Source organism: Schistocerca americana, chromosome 8 (assembly GCF_021461395.2).
Source record: "Schistocerca americana isolate TAMUIC-IGC-003095 chromosome 8, iqSchAmer2.1, whole genome shotgun sequence".
Classification (NCBI taxonomy): Eukaryota; Metazoa; Arthropoda; class Insecta; order Orthoptera; family Acrididae; genus Schistocerca; species Schistocerca americana.
Window position 1 is genome coordinate 243,327,422 of NC_060126.1, and position 20,540 is coordinate 243,347,961.

Sequence of the window (20,540 nt, forward strand, 5' to 3'; positions counted from 1 at the left end):
GGCCGGCACTCGGATGGGTGACCGTCCAGCCGCCATGCGCTGTTGCCAGTTTTCGGGGTGCACTCAGCCTCGTGATGCCAATTGAGGAGCTACTCGGCCAAATAGTAGCAGCTCCGGTCAAAGAAAACCATCATCACGACCGGGAGAGCGGTGTGCTGACCACACGCCCCTCCTATCCGCATCGTCAACTGAGGTTGACACGGCGGTCGGATGGTCCCGATGGGCCACTTGTGGCCTAAAGACGGAGTGCCAAAGTATCTGGACATCTGTTAGTGGACATTAATACGGAGTTTGTTCATCCATTACCTTTATGACGGCCTGAACTCCGCTGCAGACTCCTTCAGTGTAGTGTCTGAACGTCTGTGGAGGAATGGCAGCCCATTCTTCCTCAAGAGCCGAAACCAGAAAAGATAGAGATGTTGGACGCTGGGGGTCCGGAGAGACGTTGTCACTGATCCCAAATGTGTTACTTTGAGTTCAAGTCCGGACTCTGGGCACGTCAGTAAATCTCAGGAATGTTACTGGCCACAAACCACTGCTTTATCATAGGGAGAATTTTCAATCTAATACAATCATTGTTTGCGAACTGTTCCTCTACTATACGCAGTAAACAATGCTCTAAAATATTTTCACAGCATTCCCTATTTAGCGTTTCCTTAAAAACAATAAGGGGACCGCACTCTAACCAGAAAATACACCGGCGTACTGTAACAACACCTTTTCCGTGCTTCAGTGCTCGTACTACACATTGACGCAGCTGACTTTCTCCAGACATTCCCCAAACCTAAGCCGTCCCATTGCATTGCTATACAGTATAGCGTGACTCGTCACTCCAATCACTCTTTTCTAGTCATCCGGTGTCCCGTAACACCACACCCAGCGTTGCTTAGCGTCGATAACAGAAATGTGGTCTTACCGGAGCTGCTCGACCATTCCACTCATTCTTTTTAACTCCCTTCACACAGCCACTGTGCTAGCTGGACTGCTGGTAGCACTTTGGAAAGCACGAATGACAGCTTCCGCTGATTAAACGGAATTTTTATAACCGCCCTCCGCAATGCTTGACGGTCCCTGTCCGTCAGTACCTGAGGCATGCCTGGTCTAGGTTTAGCTGTGATTGAAACTTCCTGGCAGATTAAAACTGTGTGCCGGACCGAGACTCGAACTCGAGACCTTCGCCTTTAGCGGGCAAATGCTCCACCATCTCAGCTACCCAAGCACGACTCCCGCACCGTCCTGACAGCTTTACTTCTGCCAGTACCTCGTCTGCTACCTTCTAAACTCCCAACACTCCGCTGCAGACTGAAAATCTCATTCTTAGCTGTGATTGTTCCTCCACGTTTTCACCTCATGATCACACCACCAACAGTGTACTCCGACAGCTTTAGAACATTGATTCACTTGTTACTCAGATGACACCCAATGCCCACTCCACGTTCACTCACTGAGCTCTCCAGACACACTTATTCTGCGGTTACTGACAACACATTACTTCCCGCCTCGTTTTACACCGGCGGGTCCGTCCCTCGTTACATGTCGTGGTGAACTACGCATTATAACGCGGTTTACGGGTACTCCGAACAGGCAGTGTACGTTGCGGACAGTAGAATTGTTTTGCAGTCAGCCGCAAATGCCGGTTTACTATATCCCTCTAATCCCGAATGAAGAGCTTAATCCGCATTTCATCGTATCTTCACGAAAGTTTCAGCAACTGGTCGTTTATATGATTGCCACAAGCTAGCAACTGAAACATGCGTATTTGAAAACACAATTGCGCGCCAAACAAGAATTCTTAGCTTGCCAACACGCACAAAAAAGTTTAGCAGACAATAAAGTAAATAGTAAGAAGAACCCGAAGCATTTATCGGTAGCCAACTCCTTCAATGCCATTGACGCATTTCTTGGCAGAGCCAACATAAATACTTACAGTTAATTGTATCTCATAATATGGATGGTCAATCGAGCGAGGAAGTGCAGTTATTAAGACATGGACGTCATATTCAAGAGGACTGAGTTTACTCTGTCCAACCCTCCTGATTTAGGTTTCCAATAGTTTACCTAAATCATTCGAGGCAAATGCCGGGATTGTACTTTCAGCAATGCCATGGCTGACCATCTGTCCCACTATCGTAAAAATCTATATTCTATGTGCATGTTCATCTGAGCTACATAAGCCGGCCGCTTTGGCCGAGCGGTTCTAGGCGCTTCAGTCTGGAACCACGCGACCGCTACGGTCGCAGGTTCGAATCCTGCCTCGAGCATTGATGTGTGTGATGTCCTTAGGTTAGTTAGGCTTAAGTAGTTCTAAGTTCTAGGGGACATGACCTCAGATGTTAAGTCCCATAGTGCTCAGAGCCATTTCAACCACTTTTTGAGCTACATATCCTTCTTGCATTATGGTCACATATCCTTTGGCGCAGTAATGCAATCTGTGTAAACAAGGCTCGCGAACTGTTATTGTTTTTAATAATGCTTGGCTGTAATAGCCTTGAAATTATTTTGTGAACTCTAATATTACGACACTTAAATTTTTATCGAACTTTTACTTATATGGACCTACGAAATGAACAATGTGTCTAATCTAAAGCCTAGCTCGTCGCGCCTATTTTGGCCCCTGGCACCTGTGCGCTGTGTAGTTGTGGACTTTTATTTAATGGCGCACGCAGCGCGGTCGCCACCCGCCCCACGGATTTGCTTGCCGGCTCGAACGCGGAGTAAGATGAACGCCAGCAGTGCCGACGAGCCTAGTAACGAGCAATTAAGCGCCTCCGCTTCATTAACCGAGATCCGCTGCAGTCCGCCAGCAAGTCAATTAAGACCTCGCCGTGTTGTAATTACTAGCGACATAACCCGTTACATAACGTCGCGGGACGGCTCAAGATGAAGAGCAAGGACGCAGGCGGGGGCCATTACGCACAGACATGCTGTCTCCACCTAAGTACCACACTTTCTTAGGGTGTATAGTAAATACCACTATATGCGTCACATCCATTGGCCTCAGCTTCAGTCCATTAAGAGCCACGGTATAAACAAAGATACATTTTGGACAATCAGCTTCTGTTATTTTCATCAACACAATCTAAGACGGAAAGGTATGCGTCGAGCGATATGGCTTATTGGTAATGATAATGGACTATGTAGCTGAGTGGTCAGCGCGGCTGACTGTCACACGGAGGACTCGGGTTCGATTCCCGGTGCTACCAGGGAAATTTCTTTGTCAGATGGCTGTAATGAGGTGATCTCAGCCTCATGATGCCAACCCTCGTGATGCCAACAGCGGACCCATTTGACCGAGCAGTAGCGGCTCCAGGTCACGAAAACTAACAACGGCCGCGAGAGTCTCTTACCCCACGTCTCTTCACACCACATCCAATGATGTCATTGACAGAGGATGGCACAGCGGTCGTTGGGTACCGATAGGCCCATGAGGGCCTGTGGACAAAGTTAACGTTAATGGACTCGCTTTTAGGAGTGGGATTACAATCCCGGTCCAGCGACCGAGATGTAGCTTCTCCGTTGCTCCTCTAAACAGATTAACGTGAATGCTCGAGTGATTCCTCCAAAAAATGTCGCTTTCACTTTACAGTTTACGTCGACAAAACTTTTATTCCCTAAAATGTCCAACGTAATGAAAATGTAGTAAATAGTAAGTGAACAATCTCAGAAAACTCTTTTTAGGTTCGTGCTGCCCAAGCAGTTTAAGCATCAGGAGGAGCGGGAATTCAAAGCCCGGACCTGCCATCTTGAGCGGTCATGTTGGTGGTCAGTGGAGTTCTACGACCTACGGCGATCGTGATGGTGAAAACTCCTGGGACTGTCGGTAAGGTACTTGAACGGGGAACGACTCCCACTCATTCACCGTACTGGGTAGATACCAGCTTAAAGAAGAACGTTCAAGGTTGTGATACGAGTCAACGTACTGTCTTCCTCCTATACACTGATCAGCCAGAAAAGTATGACCACCGACCTACCATCGAGCCGGCCGGGATGACCGAGCGGTTCTACGCGCTACAGTCTGGAAACGCGCGACCGCTACGGTCGCAGGTTCGAATCCTGCCTCGGGCATGGATGTGTGTGATGTCCTTAGGTTAGTTAGGTTTAAGTAGTTCTAAGATCTAGGGGACTGGTGAACTCAGAAGTTAAGTCCCATAGTGCTCAGAGCCATTTTGAACCTACCATCGATATAAATCTGTCCAGGCAATTGCAGCGTGAGATAGCGAGGAATGAATGCCAGCCAGGCACACGCAAGGTGCATGTAGTCTCAGTGAGCGTACTGTCCGTGTGTAGAATGGGGAAGGCCCCGATTTATCAGAGTTTGACCGAGGGCGGATTGTGATGGTCCGGAGTCTAGGCACGAGTATTTTGGAAACTGCACGACTTGTCGGGTGTTCGAGGAGTACTGTAAAATGGCTGTAAGCACGATGGGATTTAACATCTGAGGTGATCAGTCCCCTAGACTTAGAACTACTTAAAGCTAACTAACCTAAGGACAGCACACACATCCATGCCCGAGGCAGGATTCGAACCTACGACCGTAGCAGCAGCACGGTTCCTGACTGAAGTGCCTAGAACCGAACGGCCACAGCGGCCGGTTGAATGCTTTACTGAGTGTCTTTAACACGTGGCGAAACCAAGGTGAAACCAGGTCCGGACGTCATGGAGTTGGGCGGCCGCCCCTTATTACAGATGTCGGATGTCGTACGCCGAGACAGAGTGGTTAAACAGTACAGGCGGCGAACTGTGGTGGAACTAACGTCAGACTTTATGCTGGGCAGAGTACAAGTGTGTCTGAACACACAGGGCACAGAACACTCCTTACGATGGGCCAACGCAGCCGACGTCCCATGCACGTGCCAATGTTAACCCGACACTGGCAACTACGACTGAAATGGGCATGCGCTAATCGGCACTGGACGTTGGCGCAGTGGCAGAGAGTTGCATGGTCTTATGAATCCCAATGCCTTCTTCATCATGCCCATGCGAGGGCGCCAATGCGTCATCTTCCTGGGGAACGGCTTCTGCACTGCGGGACGGAGACAAGCTCGCCGCGGCTTTATTATGCTCTGGGGAACATTCACTTGGGCACCCATGGGTCCAGTGGAGCTCATGCAAGGCACCAGGACGGCCAAGGAGTATCGTACACTGGTTGCAGATCAAGTACACTCCTTCGTGACGATCGCTGTTCCCGACGCCACAGTCAGTTTTCAGCAAGATAATGCACCATGTCACAACGCCAAGAGTGTGAAGAAGTGATTCGAGGAACACAAGGACGAGTTCCAATTGATGTGTTGGCCCCCAGCTCGCCAGATCTGAACCCGATCGAACACATCTGGGATGTGATTGAATGTGGCGTCAGAGCTCATCGCCCCCTCCCCGGAATTTCTGGGTATTAGGTGACTTGTGTTTGCAGATGTGGTGCCAACTACCTCCAGCGATCCAACAAAACGTAACTGCTTCCATGTAACGACGCGTCACCGCCGCTATCCGTGCCAAAGGCGGAAATACCGGCTATTAGGTAGGTGGTCATAACACTCCGGCTGATCACCGTATATAGTTATTATGGCCCTTATATAACTATTACTATTCCCGAGTAAAAGTCAATAACTCCTGGATGATCATTATTAACGCACACGAAATAAGACTGATGCAAGTGTTCGTATTACTGGATCCCGTAGCAAAGCAAGCAACAAATCGCAATGGATAATCTACAATTATGCTTAATCACAGAGTCTTTAGCCATGCACAGTTTACATATTTATTTAGAAACCTTACAGACTTCGAAAATGTATCTTAAGCCGTTGCAGTCGTTTTGTAAGAAACATCTGGCATGTGCGTTGCAGCAAATGTCCGACCTGAAGTTCATTCCTTCTCAAATTTGTCGTTGTACACGAAAAAGCATTCTGAAGGCTACGTCTATACGGAGGCTAAATAGATGCACAGGTTACAATGGGCCAAGGACACTTACAAAAAAAAATTGAGATAATACATTCGCACACCCTGATTTCTAGATTGTGGACAGAGGAAGTTGCCAATGTGTGTGTGTCTCTGCCGTCTAATATGGGTGAACAAGTGACCCATGTTTTATAAAACATGCCTGTAACGAAAAGTTTGTCAATTTATATTGTTATCTTAACAAATTGCAAGGTGCTTTCTAACCTTTTAACACATGAACTGGAAAAAGCTGTATTACGATACAATACTTATAGACGTCCCTATGTTGTCTGAACAGTTCAAAACATCGGAGCAATATTTCTTACGACGTGACAGTGTGCGAAGGAATTTCTCGTTGTATGGTTAGTATCCAAACGGCTGTTGTCGGTGATATTGAAGAATATATGCAGTGTTTTAAAAATGGAAGTATGTACCTCTAATTTCAGGGTAAGTTACCATGAAATTAGTTGGAAAATGTATTCGATTCTCAAGTAAACATTGCCTCCTGTGAATTTTCAACGCCGACACACACACACACACACACACACACACACACACACACACACAAAGCGCGCGTACAAATACGCGTTGCTTCAGTATCCCGGCAGCCAAGTAATAAGTATTAACCACACAAAAACTCGACAAACAGTAGCTGCTCTGCTATCTTCAACAGTTTATGTAACACTTGGGGCGTCTAGTCTCTCTACGTGTATATATGATATTAATGCGAATTTGTCAATCTTCTGAAATAAGCCGGTAAATACCGTGGAGAGGTAACTCTCAAGCTTGCATTCAGCACAGCTCGGTTCTGTCTCGGATTCGTTTTACCGCATTGTACAGTAACAACACTAATACATACTAGTGTGTATAAGTTTAGTGCCGATGAGTTACTAAAGTTGCAGGTGCAAGGTACTCTGCCGTTGTTTTCGTTGTGCCGCTCTTACACTGCATTCATAAGCGAAACTGTCCAAATTGTTTGTTGTGTATCACTGGTAAAGTACAACTAACACCACCGGAAAGAGAAACCCCAAACACAACCCAGCAGTACTGAATGCAACGGTAAGGGCGAAGAGGAAATAGGACATTACTGTTACCAACAGCCAGGAACGTGAGCGAATGGAAGAAAGCTGTTCACGAACAAGACGCGGGCGCAGTCTCATACCATCTACATTTGCATTGTTGTACAGATACTACAAATTCAAAGGTAAATGGGGATAAGAAACCAAACGACTGTTACGAGCCACGAGAGACCATAGGCCCCTTATATCAAAATACTCAGAAAATGTGTCTGAATAACCTCTGTAAAGTAGTTGGTAGCGCTTGCGTTCACCCCGTATAGTCTGTTTAGCCTGCCGCGGGCATTAACATAAATGATATACGCATGACAATACAGACACCTTTTCTCCATATTCTGGCCAAACGAGACATGTGTTTCTCCTTTACGTTAACTACCATCGTGTGCAGAATGACTTTCACGAGTCATTTCTATTTTTAACATTAGAAATATGAGATACAAGCAATCGTGTTGGAAGAACATCCGCAACTGAGCATTACAGCAGAGGTCGAAAATACCGCTTAAATTGTAAATTTCTTTCAAATGGTTCAAATGGCTCTGAGCACTATGCGACTTAACTTCTGAGGTCATCAGTCCCCTAGAACTTAGAACTAATTAAACCTAACTAACCTAAGGACATCACACACATCCATGCCCGCGGCAGGATTCGAACCTGCGACCGCAGCAGTCACGCGGTTCCAGACTGAAGCGCCTTTAACCGCACGGCCACACCGGCCGGCTAAATTTCTTTATTTTCACACGACAGGTTTCGGACTGTTCTAAGTCCATCTTCAGGTATCGTCGCTGTGCTGTGGTCCCCGAGCGCCGCGTGTACCGGGCGCGGTGCGCACCTGATGATGGGCTTTTAACAGTCCGAAACCGGTCGTGTGACAACAAAGAAATTTACAACTGAAGCGGTATTTTCAACCTCTGCGAAATATGAGAGTAACAGTAGCTTAGTTCTACTGACACGTAAGAACAAGTGTCGTGGGAGAAATAATGTGGGACTTTCACGTGAACCGCGACAAAGACGAAAGCGGAACATTGAGGCGGCCCGTCGGATAGGCCCGTACAGTGTAAGGGAGATTGGCGAGGGAGCCGTGGCGAGCGAGCACTCACGTCTGATGCCCCAGTCCATCATGATGCCGGCCGGCCTCAGCGGCAGAGCAGCGTCGGCGTCGCCTGGCGTCGGCGTCGGAGTCTGCCCGCCGTCTGTGGCCGCGACGCCGCCGCCCGAGGCCTGCCGAGCGGCCGTGACGTCACCGCGCAAGCGTCCCGACGCCAAAGCCGTACCTGCCGACGCGACGCTTCGACCTCACTGTCCCCCAGAAGGCATGTACAGCACGCGGTCCGCTATCACAACATGCTCCGGCACGAAGTGGATGCCCTCCGCTCCCTAATCCTAGGATACGCTCTAAAACATACGCCTGTCAATAGCCTTAAAAGCACGTTGTACGAAAGCCGCCTGTTAAGTTTTCAGAGAAACAGTCGGAAAAAAAAATTCAGTGCAATTCGTTGTAGCGTTCCTCAATACAGGGTGGGTATAATTAAACTTCCGATGAGCCAGTGTAGGAGGGAAAACTACTTGCCGTGCGAGTACCCAGTACAGTATCAGGGAGGTTGGCGAGCCTGCGGTGGCGAGCGAGCACTCACATCTGATGCCCCAGTCCATCACGGTGCCGGCCAGCCTCAGAAGGAGAACATCGTCAGCGTCGCCTGCCCCGGGTTTGAAGAACGTGACTCGGAAGTTCGAACTAACTGGCGATTTGGGAATTGCTCCTGGGAGAGGCTGAAGGCCACAAATTCATCGATGGCACTGAATATTCTTCAGTAATAATCCTGGCTGTGATCAGAAATGGACGTATTGATCTTAGTCTTTTTCGTTCCACATCGTTCAATACTGGAAAAATCAGGGTGATCAACAGTCTCGGAATGTTCACGTAGTAGCGCAGTCTTTCGACATATCAGGAAGTGAAATGTGACTGAAGATTGGTAGCCAACATGTGGGCATACAGCGTACTGGTCTACTAACGATATGCGTGGGTTCGTTCAGTAGTACATCATCTTTTTCACATGTGGTCTACCAAGCCAGAAAGATTCTACTGAGTCCACCAATCCGTTTTCTTTCTTTCTTTTTTTCTCCCCCTGATTTCGTCGATGAGGGAAGGAAGATTAGAGTTTAACGTCCCGCTGGACGACTTCTGGCAAACAAATTGTTGCACACGTATCAAAATTAAATGTCCTCCGACCTAAAGCGGCTGTCGCGACGTATACAATATGGCCAAAGAAGCACGTGATTATTTTCTTGGAAGTGCTAAGCGAACGAATTACTTTGGTTGGTTTCGGTTCACCTTGGAACAACAGAACAGTTGATTTCTGCTCAGTCTCAGACTCGTACGAATATATCCAAATTTAGATTTCTGTTACGACATTGTGTACACATCTAGAACTGCCACGAACTTGTTTCCGGGATTCATCCCAACTGTGCTGAATAGGTATTTTTCACAGTTAAATGCTAATGCAGCCTTCTTATAAACCGAAGAATGCCGCTAACGCACGGTAACTGACATGTCCAGCCTCTTCAGTCACGTAGTGCACGGCACAGACATTTACGGGGACAGCCACAGATTTCGTCCGTCGTTCACGAAATTCATCGCTAGCATAAGCATGACTATGACGGAAAGCAATAGTAAACAGTTTTTTCTGAAGGTGATTGATTACCATTAGTTGAAAGATGCGTTTCGAGGCACAGTTGTGAAGTTATGTATTTCGAAAAGCGAAGAAAATCATCCAACAAAAACCTTCGCGTGTAATTTCCATTTTTTACAACAGCGATTCTTTAAAAGCTCTCTATAGATAAACCACTGGGCCTATCTCCGAGTTACCACTGTTTTTGCAGCAACAAATGACCGTTGGAAAACCATAAAAATTTGGCATTCTGGTTGCGTCATGTAGCGGTGGTTTGTAAAATCGTTTGGAAAGCGCCCCCCTTATCAGCATCTGTGGTCGATTTACACTGTTGTACTCTTTAAATAATGACTCCGACATACTTTATTACGATTAAAACACCACACCATAAAAGGTGCTGTCCCAGTTTAGTATCACTTTATTTCATTTTATCTATTTTTTTTTTTACTCTGCCAACTAGCTCCCTACATTGCAGCCTACAAGCGTCACGAACATTTAACTACACTACCTTGCACTTACTGCCACAGATGGTACGGTGGGTGCCGAAAACCGACTATGCTGGCGGGACTACAACACAGGAATCCATCAGTATTCCCTACGATGCACATTGTGCAACGTGAAAGATGATTTTTCTGAATGCATAACGTTTATGCTATTATTCACAAGTAGAGTCCACACCAGAAGCATTTCGTCACGGACCCTCCTAAATGACGTAACTGACACTAAGCCACAGATCGCCAACTCTGCTAATTTGCATCATGCAACCTCAGTCGATTTTTAGTCAGTGTAATTCAGCCCCCCCCCCCCCCTCTCTCTCTCTCTCTCTCTCTCTCTCTCTCTCTCTCTCTCTCTCTCTCTCTCTCTCGTGTGTGTGTGTGTGTGTGTGTGTGTGTGTGTGTGTGTGTGTGTGTGTGTGTGTGTGTGCGCGAGTTGAAACTTTACCGTATTCATCACTCAACGTCTTCTGTGTTTGTCGTTTCATGGTAGCCATTAATTTCTCCTTTTGACCGCCGTGTCGCTGGAATGTCCGGTCGATACAAATAGCTAACTAATGTCTAGTCCCTGGCCTGTGGATCGATCCAGTGCCATTAAGCACTCACGTCGGTGTAGAGGCGAATTACAGCGTATGTAACTTATGGATCGTACTGTCTGTTTTATTCGAGAAAGTTATTTTCTTCTTTCTTTTCGTTTACTTTATTCGAAACTCGCCAGAAAACATGGCGGATAGGGATTAGCTGAACAACAGACACCTGTGCAATCATCATATCGAATTTGGACATCCCTGAAAGAGTCTTACAGCAGCGATTCGTCACAAGCTAAGTGTAAATATGTCCCGAATTTTTTTGAGGAGAAGTCTGGAACACTTAGCGAAGATACGGCAGGAAATCAGACGCGGTTCCACAGGTAGATCGTCGGATGCGATGACACCAGGTGACGTTTCGGTTATTTGCTGGATTTCCTAATTATGTATGAAAAGTTCTAGTACTGTCTATGGAGGCAACGCAGCATGCTTTTCGGGTATTACCTGTACCATGCGACGTTCTTTTACATCTAAAGCGTGCACATATCTGTGTCACCTATACGTCCTAGCGGGAGTAAACAAGAAAATGCAATGAAATTAGGTAGTTCGACAGGTAACCACATATGTCGTTAGAAACATGGCGGAAGATGACTTATCGAAACATCACCTTCTAATCATTGTTGGTATCGACAACATTTGCACTATACTAACTTCGCCTTGCTGATGATCAGACGTTCGGATATTTTCACTCGGGTTGCAACTTTACATTGTGTAGCTCGCGCCGGACTGTCACTGGAATAAACATTTGATTACGTTGTTTAATTCATGACTTCAGTCACTGGCAATCACATTTACCAAATATTAGTTTTGTCCACATTTACTGCTTGATCATGATTTTTTTCCAACAAGTTATAGTAAATCAACTTAATACTGCTGCCTTCGATACATCTGACAACACACTTATTCTTTGAGACTCTTGCTCCGTAAATGGACCTCTAATTATTAGTCACCATCGAAAGTCAGAGGACTCATATTTTTTCCCAAATATTACGTCAATAGGGCCAACTAAGCGTATGCATCGCCTAGCACAAATGTTACCCAATATTCTTCAGAGCAATAAAAAAAAAAAGAGAGAGAGAGAGAGAGAGAGAGAGAGAGAAAAGGAAAAGAAAAAAAACCGCAGTGACAGAGCACAGCTGCTGAGTGTTAACGGCGCATAGAAGTGCTGAGTTGCCAAGTATAGGCATGACAATTACTTTGACAATTATCTCTACAGAGAAAGACACAAACAACTACAGAGGACTGTCCTAATTTGTTATAACTTCATCCGGCACAGGTTTGGCATATATTTTGCTGCCGTGGGAAGAATTGCGGAACACAGACTGACTAATGAAACATTCCGATATTTTAAAAAATCATCGAAATAACTCATAATAACTTAGAAGACATGATTGCAAGGATGACAATATTCAAAACAACGGGAAGTTAAGAACTAAAATGGAAGACTGATGAGTTTCCAAGAAAGCAACCAAAGAAAAATCATGATTGAGGAAGAGAGAATGACAACAGAGTGATACAATGGAAAAAGTACCCTAGGAAGAAAGGAAAGGGAATACTAACCGAAGGCATGTCGAGGGTAAATGTGTGTGTGTTCCCGTTTCGGCCAGTTTCGAAGAAAGAAAATGAGCTGGCGTTTTTCCGCTCCCCGTTATGGTTTAGTGAAGCTGCGGGCGTTACGAAGATGAAAAATCACATGGCTGAAGTAGATGGCACACTTCACTACACAAGAACTGAGGCAGCCTTCGCTTGACAGATGTTTTGAGACAGGCAGTTCCACACGGTGGTCCCCGTAAGTGACAGCGCCTCCCTCATAATTGCCGGATACACACAGTTTCACGGTTCACTGCCTCTGCCCCATCCTCTCTAATTCGGTCAACAATGAGAAAAAAGTCACGCAATTCAAATTATGCCTCCACTCTGCTCAGTATATAAGGTTTGTTTCCGGCGCGCACCCAGGGTTCTAGCCAACATCTGAGGGAAGGGGCAGACGGACGTAAGAGCCAGGTGACGGGAAGGGCGTGGCGGAGGCCCTCCGTGGATTGCACAAAAATCAACATGGGCGAAGCAGGCAGGAGCCAATAACGCGGCCAGTTTGTTCTCGGGATTTCAAACTCCTCTCTGTTAGTTCAACACGGTCGGGAGGTCGACGGAGGATTAACTTTCGCCAAGGTCTGAGGCGAGCAAGGCCGTGACCTACCACGAGCTCGAGCTACTGAACCACACTCAACCTTTCTAAAACTGAAACAGCCCTGCAGATCTCTACAGTCCGATTCTATTCAAAGAAAGCCCGTCGTCTGTGTCATACTTTGCAGCGTATAATAGTTTGATGTATATAGTTAGACAAGTGTGTATATGTGTTTTACGGTTGTTCATCCCAAGTTTGTATCCGCTGGCAACCATGTCATGTTCTAAAAAAATTATTATACTTCATTCCTGCTAGTCGGTTGGTTGACTTGGGGAAGGAGAGCAAACAGCGAAATCATCGGTTCCATCGGATTGGGGAAGGATGTGGAAGGAAGTAGGCCGTGCCCTTTCAAAGGAACCACCCCGGCATTTACCTGAAGCGATTTAGCTAAATCGCGGAAAACCTAAATCACGATGGCCGGAAGCGGTTTTGAACCGTCATTCTCTCGAATGCGAGTCCGGTGTGCTAAGCACTACACCATCTCGCTCTGTGTTCCTGCTAATTCTGCTGCTAGAATTTATTTGTGGTTGTGTCTTTAACATATATGAAAGATGATTATGACAAATAATTCAGTTATTCGACAATGTAATACAAATATCTGAGCGCGCCTGCTTATGAGCCTGCTCAGTTCCTGTGCTATTAGGGGAAAACAAGATACCGCTGCCTCTAACTCTCCTCATTTACTTACCTAAAACCATAAAACCAAACGTGAAGTATTACGTCCCAAGCAGGGGAGGTGTGATACATTACAACGCGTAAAGGTGCATGGAATGCAACATTTCATACATTTATCCACATCATTAGCGCACTTGAGATTTACCGCTCGAAATTAGCACGTAGTGCTAAATAAAGTATTTGTTTCCAACGCCAAAAGATAAGCGAAAGGCCGGCCGCTGTGGCCGAGCGGCTCTAGGCGCCTCAGTCTGGAATCGTGCGACGCAACAGTCACAGGTTCGAATCCTGCCTCGGGCATCGGTGTGTGATGTCCTTAGGTTAGTTAGGTTTAAGTAGTTCTAAGTTCTAGGGGACTGATGATGACCTCAGATGTCCCATAGTGCTATAGTCCTCAGAGCAATTTGAACCATTATATATATATATATATATATATATATATATATATATATATATATAACGCAAGAAGACCTGCAGAGGGTCGATGACTGGTGCAAAGACAGGCAGCTGACGCTCAACATTAATTGACATAATGTATTGAGCATAAATAAGCGAACCAGTCCTTTGATGTTCGATTACACTAGTGTCGGTGGATCACTGGAAACAGTAACGACACTGAAATATGTAGAAGCGTCCGTCCACAGCGACCTAAAGTCGAACACCAAAGAAATTGCAGGAAAAGCGGACTGAGATTCACTGGGTGGACCTTAAGGAAATGTTATTCATCCACGAAATATCTGGATTACAAAAAGCTTGTAAGACTGACTCTTGATGACTGGTCACCAGTCTGGTACTGTTACCACGTAGGATTAACAGAAGACAGAAAGAAGACGCAACGAAGGGCGGTGCTTTTAGCCATCAGATCGCTCGCTAGGGTGTTATGCAGCTGCTCTACAAACCACAGTAATAGCGTTCATATCTTAGATGCTTGATGATAAGTTGCAGCGACTAGACACCGCAAGAAAATACGGGTAACATATTACTTCCTCCCACACACATCTCGAGAAATAAGAGCTCATACGGAGGCTGTCGATACTCGTTCTGTAAAATATTATTTCCTCGCCGTGACTTTTGCTCGTCGGGCGGCTACTGCTTTTGCCAGAGCCAGTTCGTAGCCTAAAAGTGACGAGCTAACATCTCCCTTATCCTCCTTAGTAGGGTGTGGCTGGAGCCTACAGGTTTGTGATTTCTCGTGATGGCCCGTATTTTGCAACACCTGCAACAGAGAAGGTTCTAGAAATCATGTCTAATAACGGGAGCAGGAAGTCTTCCACGAAAATACCTACGTTCTGCTCCTGACTCAGGTTGGCTGGAAAGCTTAATGTTAAATAATCTCGTGTAGAGATGTGGAGCTCGCCTAGTCTGGAGTGGGCCAGCAGCCATCGTGGTGTGTAGACAGGACATCAAGAAACGGGCACCGTACACAGGCTTGAAACTCGCCAGCGGCTCCTATGACGTCATCTCCGAAGTCGCCGCCTCCATACGCTGGGAGGTCTGGCTCGCGGGTCTCCACCGCTACCCATTTAACAGAAAACTCATCATTTGAGTCTGTTGCCGTCTACGCGGATTACACCCACGTAGGAAGTACAGGAAGTACACGAGTTCGCAAGTATAACCAAAGACCCGCGACACTTCCACTTCACAGACAACGGCTGTGTGTGTGTGTGTGTGTGTGTGTGTGTGTGTGTGTGTGTGTGTGTTTGTAACACTGGAAGACTGCTTTGAATTTATTTTTATATTTAATCTCTGTTCAGAAAATGTCTAACAATTACGCTGACACACACACACACTTTTGACACATTACCGAATTTGAGACGACAGTAGACGCAAACAGGACAGCTGTACGATGTGTATTCTCTAAATGGTGACTAATAATTAAGATAAATTTACAGAAGTATTCGAGAAACTTACAACACTGAATGATAAGCTACCAAAATCGTAATTAGCCCATACAAGCAGATTGCTGTAACCTAAACAAGACACTAATAGTGCACTGTTTTCTCACGGGGATTTAGCAGTGGCGTTGCTCTGTGTTCAGTTTTCGTTTAAAGGAGCACGTATGTTTTCTCACGGTGGCAGTGGACAAGTTTGTACGCGTTTCCTGTGAAGGTTGGAGTATAGCGTCGAACTCGTAGCACAAATCACTCTCCCGATAATGGAGCATATTTGCAATTCTATACACTACATCACCTAATTTTCTATACACAGCTTTGTTAGAGGCCATTTTATCGAGAAAATCGATCTTTTCGGCCTGCCAGTGCTGCTTTACTACAGCTAAATTGTGCACTCAACGTCCGGTACTTAATCACGACTACTATATTGCAGTGCCTGTGTTATTCTGATTACGATACAAAGTTCATGTTCAAACGAGCAGGCACTGCGGCGACTACAGTCGTTATGAAAAACATCAAGTGTATTCGCTATTGCGAATACATTTAATGTAATCATGACTAATCTTAGTCCACCACACTTCAATAAGAGAGAAAGAGTGGCATGCGACTATAGCGCCACCGCTCTCAGACTCGAAATACTTGTGGTACTACAGCGGGAAGGAAGAAGACAGCATATGATAGACGAGCCTTAATTTTTAGTGTACGCTACCCGCAACATCGGACTCGTTTCTTATCTCTGAAGTGTAGACCCCCTGTGCCCTCTGGGGTGGACGTGGTGTTTTTGTAGTGTACTTATGAAGTAGGGAAAAGATCTTTACCCTAGTTTACAGTAAGAAAATTTTTGAAACTCGGAAAGCGGATACCCGTAAGCAGGTTGATTCATTCTTGCTTCCTAGCCGCCGAGTGTTGCCGTTTAATGAGTGAGCTCACGCTCAATAAGCAAAGACGTCAAATTAGGCCGAGGAGCCAAGCAGCTAGCTGCCAGGTAGTGTTTAGTGAATGGGACGGACTTGGCAAAGTGTTCAGTGAAGGCGATGAAGTATACCCGTTTCCGTGGAAACTTGCATGTCGTGTTTTTGTGTGTCTTTCGCTACTGACCTTAATTTTTTTTTTATCGTGAGATTATAGGACGGAGCTATTGGAACCAAGTTGTACAAGTTATATGGACTGTTTGCGGTGTACGTTCCAGCACAGTGGTCAAATCTGGGGAAATACTGGACTGTTACAGGGCTTTCATTATTGACTATGACGTGGAAAGTTTCACCCTGTCTCAAAGCGAGGTTGGCAATCCCGTTATTTTCACTGATCCTACATATGTAGCAGTGCAGAGAATTAATCCGGGTCCGCCAATAAACGTTTCCGATTTAATCTGCGGAGCAACAGTTCGCGTTCTTTATTTCGCGCACCGCACATCACCAAAAGTGTGTGTGGATTCTGCACCCCGCAGCGAGTTTGATTTCGCGTAACGCTACTGGTTTTTCGAGGTACGGCAAAAAGGAACGTTTCTTGTTGCCACGCAGCAATCGTGGGTGTAAGAGGAAAGGGGGGGGGGGGGCGGGTAATGGCAGTGGCACCGAAACAGAACCTTCCGTCTAACATCTTTAGGAGCTTTGCGGAGTATATACGAGTGTGTAGGCGTAGACATTTTAACCAAACGGTCAGGTGGACACAGTGCTGTTTTTCTTTGGGTTGTTTCACTTCGTAACGAGCCAATCACGGGATGCTGACGTCCCTAGTGACGCGGGCGTGCTTCGGTCGCAGTTGCAAAGGCCAACGATCCCACGCAGCTGAGGTAAACAGCTGGCCAGAAAGTGTGGGCCGCGACCGCGCGGCGCTAGCGGACGCTGGCACGCGTCCAGGCCACGTGCGGCCGGCCCCGGCCCCGCCCCCACAGACAAACCTGTTTACAAACAAACGCGGTCCGGCTACGCGCTCCGTGCACAGTCTACTGTCACGCCGGTGTTGGCTACTATGTACACAATACAACCTGGCACTTTCCGGGAGCGGGGGAATCAGTCGTAGCCCGATGGCTTAGGAAACAATACAGCGCGCTGTAACTTTACAGTACGGATTGTGAATGGCATGTTCTGCCTGCCCTGTAGAGGAAGCTAGGCAATTTTTTTAAATTGTGTCGCCAAATGCTGTTCCGGTTCCCACGGTCGTCAGTTACCCTAACGGAAGGAAACTGTGAGCGTGATTTGTCCGACCATCATGTCAACTTTGTGCGTTATCATCTATCAATTGTGTATGACAATTTCTGACGCGAAGGTCGGGGACAAGATCGGCGTTTATCTAGATACATGTGAAAATCAGCCTATGTACCACACAAGGCTACCCGGTTTTCCGGAGCAAGGATCGCCAATCCACCACGCGGGTACGATCTTGGTCTAGCTCACCTCTGTCTCCCTCAAGTTAGGGCGCTGCGCGTAAAGAATACCAGCATTTCCATTGGAAAAATACTCAGATTAGTCATGAACGAACAAAATAGCATAAAAACTACTCACCACTGCAAGAAATTATCGTTGTTCTTCAGTCTACCGCCCACATTCCTTTAACGGTAAAGGTATAGAAGTTCATAGAACAGCGTAGTTCGTCACACTGTTTCCTTCGGTCACCGGAAGAGACAAAGCTCACTTCAGGTGAAACAGAAACTGTATAAAGACTCATCCGAGGAGTCTATGACTTCGATGTTAATTTGTAACGCACTGCCTTCTTTTAGATATGTTGGTTACACATTCCATTCTCCTGCTGTAATTGATTTTCTGGTCTACTTGCGCATTTTCTCCATCAAATTCTTCCACTCTTTGCTCAAGTTCACCTACATTAGAGGAAAACAGCACACTGTGGACAGTAAAACGGAAGTCGTTCAGGTTACATACTATTAACTTGTATTCGTTCTTCCTTTCTCGGTTCAGGAGGCTGTAAACTTCCTTTAATAACGCTGCTGAGTATAATTTTGGTGATATGACTCCTCTTTCAGTTTCGAATTTCCCACTATCGTGATCAAGTATAACGTATACACACATTTTGCCAAGTTACGGTAACGAGTATACCAAGTCACTCCAGTTTTGTTTACAACACAAAAGACCTGTGCGTGTATGTTATATTCAAGCCGAGAACCACGGATCAAGGGTGTAAGGTAGGTGCAATATTTCGTGACTATCGAAAAGCAATTGTCTCAGTATCACATCAAAGCTTGTTAATGAAAATTTCTTGGTAGCGGGAGGCGCAACCGGTAATGTTGAATGCTCTTCCCGCCGGGTAATGTCTTGAGACCACTGCTGTTCACAATGAATACTAATGAGCCTTAGGTATCTCGCGGTACGAGAAAGTCACTCCAATGTAGTGATGTTAGACGTCTAGCCAACTGAGGAATTCCCATAGATGGACGCATGGCGCTATTTTGGAATCCATATATTGTACTAATTATTTCAATTATCGCCGCACGCCAAAGGTTTTACTTACAATTCTTGGGTTCCTACATTCATTTGCAACATATTTCTTGGTGGAACCACTATATTAAACTGCTGGATTTGACCCTAACTTTCTAAGCACTGACCAGTAAGTATCTTGCTGTGGGAAATTCAATGCGGAACTCGATTTGCAGCCACGTTTCTTCTTAAGTTGTAATCCAAAAACGGGTTAGCAACAATGCCTTGCCCCTTTTCTCTGTCATTCTCTTCAGTTCCTCATGTCTGTCTGTCTGTCTAGAGCATTGCAGTCTCGGTCTTCCACTCGGCCTGAGTCATTCCTTGCATTACATTAACTACGAAACTACTGTGATGATCGATTATCGCTTGTCTGCGCCGATCCTTGCGGATACAATAGCTAGCTAGTCCTTTGTTTACTACTGGTGCGACTTAAATCTTCAATGGCTGTCTTACAATGGGTTAGATATTTCGACTGAGAAATCGGTGATCGTACTTTTTTTACAAATTCGAACGCTTCTCGCATTGTTCGTCACACCGCATGCAGAAAGTGTACTTCCCAGATAAAATGTCATGCTCGATTCCTCGGAATAAACTCATCTAGTCTGCACGGGGCCCACCAGCTAGCGTTACCAGGGCAGTGTCCTAACAATATGGCAACCCGCTAGGAAAAAAAATACTGTGTGTGTTGGAATTTGCGAAATGTTTATCTGTTACGATAGTGCAGCGTGCACTCAGAAGGCATTTTTTGAGAAGATGCACCATGAAAATAGAGAATCGTGCGTTGGTACAGAGAATTTAAGGACAATGGGTGTGTCTGTTAACAGAAAAGTACCGGTCGAGCAAGTGTGCCACACGCAGCAGTGGAAAGGGTGAGGGGATGTTCCGTACGCAGTCCAAAAAGAGCAATGGTCCGCGCAGGCCACGAACTTTGAACACCGCAGCAAACTGTGAAAGATTTTGCGACGGCGGTTACATTTCGAACTGTGCCGTATGCACATCGGGCAACAATTAAAACCGAAAGATTATAGCCGTCGCCGTCAATGTTACATCATAACGCAGGAATCACTTGAGGATGAACAGCTCGCCACAATGTTGATACTCAGCGACGAAGCCACCTTTCAAGCATATGTAAAGGTTAATCGCCACATTTGAGAGCGTGGCGCACGGAAAATCCTCATGAAACTGTGGCGCATGGCCGGGATTCGCCGATTGTTAAACTGTTACGTGCAATGTTACAGTCGAAGCTGTATGGGTCTTGTTCTTCTGTGTGAAAAGTGTGTCGAGTACCTCTTAACTTGAAATGTTGCAGATATCGTTGTTTCTACGTTGACCGCTGACTCCGTGAATGCCATGTTTGCCAAGACCCCGTCATTGGAGCATCGATGTCTTCTACTACCTCGATGACATACTTACGCATCGCTGGATTGCGTGTGGTGGTGAAGATTATGTGGCTCTTTGGTACATTATGTAGTCTGAGCTAATGCCTTGTGACTTGTTCCCTTGGGCGTACCTTAAGGACCATGTTTACCTACCCCACAGTGCCGAGAACACTGGAACAGCTCAGAGAACGCATAAATGCTGCTGTGATGACCAGCGTCAAGATGTC

The 20,540-nt window shown here is 46.1% G+C and overlaps 1 protein-coding gene across 3 annotated transcripts in view; it reads right to left on the reverse strand.

The window, feature by feature from the left end:
• LOC124545215 (afadin) overlaps positions 1–20,540 on the reverse strand; it is a 1,085,620-nt gene that overhangs the window by 331,677 nt on the left and 733,403 nt on the right. Inside the window, exon 1 of one of the 3 annotated variants that reach the window (XM_047124084.1) lies at positions 8,105–8,184. The exons of the other annotated variants lie outside the window; for them this stretch is intronic. Within the exon in view, the coding sequence (XP_046980040.1) occupies positions 8,105–8,126 (22 nt within the window). The 5' untranslated portion in view covers positions 8,127–8,184. Of the gene's footprint in view, positions 1–8,104; positions 8,185–20,540 lie in introns of those variants that run through there. 3 annotated transcript variants of the gene reach the window in all.